Source organism: Larus michahellis, chromosome 2 (assembly GCF_964199755.1).
Source record: "Larus michahellis chromosome 2, bLarMic1.1, whole genome shotgun sequence".
Taxonomy (NCBI): Eukaryota; Metazoa; Chordata; class Aves; order Charadriiformes; family Laridae; genus Larus; species Larus michahellis.
In genome coordinates, this window is record NC_133897.1 from 3,665,162 (window position 1) to 3,671,194 (window position 6,033).

Below are 6,033 nucleotides of genomic sequence, written 5' to 3' on the forward strand. Positions count from 1 at the left end.
TGACCCCCAGCTCAGCCTGGTGAGTAAGGGCAGGGTGAGAGCGCAGCAGGGAGAACCGGGACTACCCTACTTGCACGTGTTGCGTTGCGTCCCTCGGCTGGAGCTGGGGCAGACCATGAAGAATAACCCTGTGACCCTGACAAGATGTTGTTCCCCCCTGCAAAAAAAAAAGTGTTGTGGGGAGGGGATCATCAAAGCTTGGAACCGCTCTGCAGCATCTCCTGCTGCCCGCGTTGGCGGGGTTAAGCACGTGCTGGCACCCCGAGAGGGGAGCGGGACAGAAGGGCTTTATTTCAGCTCATGGCCCTGATCCCGCCGTGTCCCCCTGCCATGATGAATGGTGTCCTTGTATTGACACGGGGCATGCCTGGTCCCACCCCGCACCGGCAGCCCTGCTCTGCGTCCCCCCGTCCTCCCTCCTTGCCCCGGCAGCGCGAAGGCACGGGCGCTGAGATGACAGAAGACCCCTCCAACACTGCCAAAGCTCAAAAACTGAGGCCGGGGGCTTTTGTTTGCCAAAACACACAAAACAGCCCTGTCTTAAGCAGGAGAAATTGCATCATTAATTACACAAACGAGGCCCTTGTGCTTGGCACGGCCACTCCGGCGATGCTCCGCAGCCACGCGGGGCGATCCCTCTCCGCTTGCATCAATATTTCTATTTATTAATGTAAAATTCCCCTTTCTCGGTGTGCCAAGCACATAAATACTCATGTTTTGAGGCTTAAAATCCAGCTGGGAACGGACTTGGTTGCTCCCTGCCCCGTTGTGGCGTGGACATGACCAGAGCAAATGTCTACGGGAGACACCCCAGCCCCATCCATCTTCTCCCCATTAGCCAGGAATTATTTCAGAGGTTCTCTTTGCACCCCTTAATTAGGGCAATTTCCTGTTTTTTTTTTTTAATTCAAACAGGCTGTTTCTCAACCAAAAGGACCATCCATCACCCTCATCCGCAGCTGCTTGAGTCACAAAGTCCCCGATTTTCCACAAACTTGGGCTGGAAACACACTGGTCCCCAGGAGATAAGCTCCTCCATCCCCATGCAGGGGACATGGACGTGGCTGGGGGACATTGCCTGGGGAACCCCCCCATGGCACGGACATCCCTGTGGTGATTTATGCCACCCCACAGGAGCCTGGGGGCGATGGAGCCACCTCCACTTCATGTCCCACCAGGGAGATGGCAGCTCCTGCTTGGGTCTGCCCAAATTAAAAAGCTTTTTGGGGACGGGAGGGGGCGGGGGTCAGTGTCACCTTGAGGCAGCCCAGGCAGGGCTCTGTCCTCTCCTCGGGGTTTCAGGGGGAGCTCCCCTGCTCATATGTGCATGCGTGCCTTGTGGAGATTATTTGATGCCCCATGGGGAGCACGTGCCACCCCTTGGAGAACAACTGTGGCCCTTGGAGAGCACCCATAGCCCATGGAGGGCACCACTGCTCCATGGAGAGCACGTGTGGCCCCATGGGGACAAGCCATCACCCCATGGAGAGCACCCATAGCCTGTGGAGGGCACCATTGCTCCACAGAGAGCATATGTGGCCCCACACATCACCCCACAGAGAGCAACCTTGCCCCATGACGAGCACCTATCACTCCATGGACAGCCCCACAGCTCGGCCACCATAAACCCACCGGCTCCAAGATGCAAAACCCTCCCGGCAGTGCGCGAGCCCCGGGTTTTGTTTTGCAGCTGATGAACTTCAGGGAGGGTTTGAGGAAACAAACTCTCCTCCAGCTGCTTTGCTGGCAGCTACTCGAGGGCTTTGGAAGAAAATATTAAAAAAACATAATAATAATAATAATAACTGTATCCAAAGTCTCTTTACATAAACACGAGGCATCCGCAGCATTTCCAGCATTGCAGCCGGCCCCGTCCCAGTGCCAGCACCCATCCCACAGCATCCTCCGTGCTAAATCCCGCCTGGATGGATGGATGGATCCAGGGAGTGAGGAGAAGGGTGCCCGGGTGCCTGCTGCGCCCTCCATGGCTGGGATCGACCGCAGGGAGAGCTGCCGGTGCTGCCCCAGGTTGAAGACCAGGAGCCGCGGGCAGGGAAGGGGCAGCCAGCATCGCCAACACCTAATGCCCTTTGCCAGGCTCAGCCCCGGCAACCGCAGAGCTGCGGCTTTTTTAATTTAATAACCTTAAAAAATATATAGCCTATGCGAGATCTCCCTGGAAAAAAAACAACATCATCTCCCTCTCAGTCCTCCGAATCGGTGTCGTGGCGTTGCCTGACCCCGCGGGACGGAGGGGACCGGCTCCTGCTCCTCTTCCTCCCCTTGCGGCGCGGGGACGGGTGGCGACCACGGCCATCCCGGCTCCGGCTCCGCCGACGGGCAGGACGGCGCGAGGGGCTCCTGCCCGAATGCCGGCTGCTGGCAGAAGAATCCGTGTCGTGCCGCCGCCGGCCACCGTGCCGCGATGGCTCTGGGCGCTGCTGGGTTTTCCTTCGGTGGTGCCTACGGGGATGGAGGGGGAAGTGAGCTCAGGGACATCAGGGACACTGACAAGCCATTTTTTGGGGATGAAACAGGGATTTTGGAAAGCCAGGAGATGCCGACGGGGCATCCTGATGCCAGCTACAACCTTGTGGCTCTCCTAAATCCTTCATCCCATTTTCCAGCGATGATGCTTACAGCCTTCATCCAAACCCAGCTACCTCTCATCCCGGTCCGGAGAAGAATCAGAGGATGACGGGGCAGCATCCTTCTTGTGATGCTTGTCCTTCTTCTTCTCCTTCTTGTGTTTCTTCTTTTTCTTCTTCTTTTTCTCCTTTTTGGATTTCTTGCCGCCCTCTGGTCTGTGGGGAAGAGATGAAGCAGTGACAATCCCTGCCCTGCGCATCCCTCCAGCTCCTCCAAAAACTCATCCCTCCCTCCACATCCATCCCACCACATCCCTCCTTGGCCAAGGAGAAGCCCTCTGCAAAAAAACCCACAAGATTTTGGGGACAAAGCAGAAGTTTTGGGGGTGCTTCGGGCAGATGAAGAACAAGCCCAATGCCAAACGGAGCCAGAGAAGCGTTTTGCAAAATACCGTCCCCCAAAAATGGCCATTCCTGGTGGTTTCCCACCAAAGGGTTGGTCCCCGTCCTCACCGTTTCTCCTCCACCTTCTCCTCCTTCTCCTGCTTCTTCTTGGAGCCGGACGTCTCGGGGCTGCTGGAGACTTTCTGGTGCTGGGGTTGAAAAAGAGGGGGAAAATATGGAGTGACTCTTTGAGCTTGTAGCTTCCAATTACAAGAAAAAGGGGACTTTGTCCCTTTAAATAGTAAATTTGGGAAAAAAATTAAAATAAAATAAAATTTAAATTACATTTGGAAAAACGTTTAAATGCCTGCCAGAGCCGCTTCCTAATTAAAACCCCGCAAATTAACGCTGTGCATGCAGGACACGGGGAGATCTTGCAGGTCTCTGGGCTACGACCACCAGCTTCGCTTTCAAATAAAAGGGGTTTTTGCCTTTTTCCGTCTTTTTTTTTTTAAACCTCATGGGGAAGACGGGACCCGGGGCCAGCGCCGTACCGTGAAGATGGAGAGCCCCATCTTGGCCGCCTCCTTGTCCTCCTTGGAGAGCATCACCCGGCCGGCACTGCCGCTGGGGAGAGATGTCATGAAATGAGAAAAAAAACACCAAAAAAAGCACAAAAATGGTAAAATCAAAAAATCAAATTGCCCTGAAATGGGGCATTTTGGTGCGGGAGCCTTTCCCCTCTGTACCTGGAGCTGCCCAAGCCCACCACCCGGTCCACGTCCTTCTCGTCCCGCTCCGCGCCATCCCGCTTGCACACCTCAGCCAGGTCCTGTAGGGGGGAGAAGAGCATCCTGTGTGTGTCCCCCCCAAAAAATAGAGAGGGGTCGACATGCCTGAGGGACGAGATGGCATCCAGAAGGACCTGGACAGGCTTGAGGTGGGCCCATGTGAACCTCATGAAGTTCAACCAGGCCAAATGCAAGGTCCTGCACGTGGATTGGGGCCATCCCAAGCACAAGTCCAGGCTAAGGGATGGAAGGGATGGAGAGCAGCCCTGAGGAGAAGGACTTTGGGGTGTTGGTGGACAAGAAGCTTAACATGAGTTGACAATGTGTGCTCACAGCCCAGAAACCCCCCACATCCTGGGCTGCATCAAGAGAAGTGTGGGCAGAAGGTCAAGGGAAGTGATTCTGCCCCTCTGCTCCGCTCTAGGGCCACCAACATCAGGACACAGAGCTGTTGGAGCGGGACCAGAGCAGGCCACGGAGATGCTGGGAGGGCTGGAGCCCCTCTGCTGGGAGGACAGGCTGAGAGAGCTGGGGGGGTTCATCCTGGAGAAGAGAAGGATCCAGGGAGACCTTCGAGCCCCTTCTAGGCCCTCAAGGGGCTCCAGGAAAGCTGGGAACGGACTCTGGATCAGGGAGGGGAGCCATGGGACGAGGGGGAACGGTTTTATACTGAAAGAGGGGAGATTTAGGTGAGATATTAAGAAGAAATTCTTTGTTGTGAGGGTGGTGAGCCCCTGGCCCAGGTTGCCCAGAGAAGCTGTGGCTGCTCCATCGCTGGAGGGGTTCAAGACCAGGCTGGATGGGGCTTTTGAGCAACATGGTCTGGTGGGAGGTGTCCCCATGGCGGGGGGGTTGGAACTAGATGGTCTTCAAGGTCCCTTCCCACCCAAACCATTCCATCATTCCATGATCTCCACGTGGTGGCCCCCCCTTACCTCCTTGCTGAGGCCGGTGGGCTGCCTCTTCACGTTCTTGTAGCCCCTATAGAACCAAAAACCAAGTGATGGGGGGGATGCCCGTGCCTCACACCTCCTATTTTTTTTTTTCGGGGGGCGGGGGGGGGGGGGAAGGGGAGTGGGGGATGTAGACTCACAGTGCTGCCATCATGGCCTCCTGCTCGGCCAGGCGGACGGCGGCCAGCTCTTCTTCGCGGGACAAGGGGGGGCCCGTCTCCTTCTTGCCCTTGGCGTACCAGGTCAGGTCCTTCCCCTTCTGCCACCGGCCCACCGGCGCCATCAGGGAGTTCCCTGCAGGGAGCGAGACAACCCCTCCCCACCCCCCCCCCGAAAAAAATAATTCCTTGCACCCAAAAACCTCCATTCGCACCCCAAAATTGTGTCTGGGGGCTGGGGGGGAGGGGGGGGGGAGGAGAGGTCAGCCCTTACCCAGGTAGTTCTCCCGCTGTTTGTCCGTCTTGACGTCCTCCCAGCTGAACTGGTCCTGGCCCCCCCGGACCCCCCCCCGGGAGGAACCGAACATGGTGACACCTGCAGGGGGATCAGCCCAGGGTTTGTGTGTCTTCCCCCCCCCCCCCCCCCAGCTCCTCCGTGCTACCCGGGGGCGGGGGAGGGCAAATGTGGGCCCCCCCCCAAAGCCCCAGGGGGGTGCACAGCCTGGAGGAAGGCGGGGGGGGGGGGGCACAGCGGGAGGGGGGGATCACACGGCCATGGGGGGTTGCAAGACCTAGGGGGGGGGGGCGTTGCACGGTCCGGGGGGGGGTTGCACGGTCCGAGGGCGTGTGTGTGTACAGTTTGGGGGGGCTGCTATGCGGCTCTGGGGGGGGGAGTTACGGCCCGGTGTGCGTGTGTGTGTGTATGCATGGTTCGGGGGGGGGTTATACGGTCCGAGGGGGTTGCACGGCCATGGAAGGGGAATTGCACGGCCCGGCAGGTGGGGCGGGGGGGGGGGGGGGGGGGCGGTGTACGGTCCGACGGGGGGGGTCACACAGCGCGGGGGAAGCCTGCACGGCCACGGGGGGGCTTACGGCCCGGGGGAGGCGTGTGCAAGGCCATGGGGGGGGGTGTAAGGCCATAGAGGGGGGTGACTGCACGGGCGTGTGGGGGTGCACATCCCGGGGTCGGGGGGGGGATAAGGCGGCAGCAAACCACGACCCCCCGCCCCGGCCGACTCCCCCCCTCCTTCCCCCTCCCCATCACGCACCTCGCGCGCCGCTCCGCGCCGCGAGCCCCGCGCGCGCCCCTCCGCTCCGCCCCGCCCCGCCCCGGCCGCTACCACCGCGCACGCCCCTGGGGGGGAACACATCGGTTTGC

General features: G+C 59.0%; 1 protein-coding gene across 1 annotated transcript; it reads right to left on the reverse strand.

Moving 5' to 3' along the window:
* Positions 1-1,790: 1,790 nt before the first annotated feature.
* C2H1orf35 (chromosome 2 C1orf35 homolog) lies at positions 1,791-5,981 on the reverse strand. The gene is made up of 9 exons (XM_074573896.1): positions 5,924-5,981; positions 5,149-5,250; positions 4,857-5,010; positions 4,699-4,744; positions 3,722-3,804; positions 3,527-3,599; positions 3,102-3,181; positions 2,664-2,804; positions 1,791-2,463 (listed from the first exon to the last, which is right to left on the reverse strand). Exons 2-9 carry the CDS (start codon positions 5,240-5,242, stop codon positions 2,205-2,207), a joined length of 930 nt encoding a protein of 309 aa, XP_074429997.1. The 5' UTR covers positions 5,243-5,250; positions 5,924-5,981; the 3' UTR covers positions 1,791-2,204.
* Between the last annotated feature and the right edge of the window lie 52 nt (positions 5,982-6,033).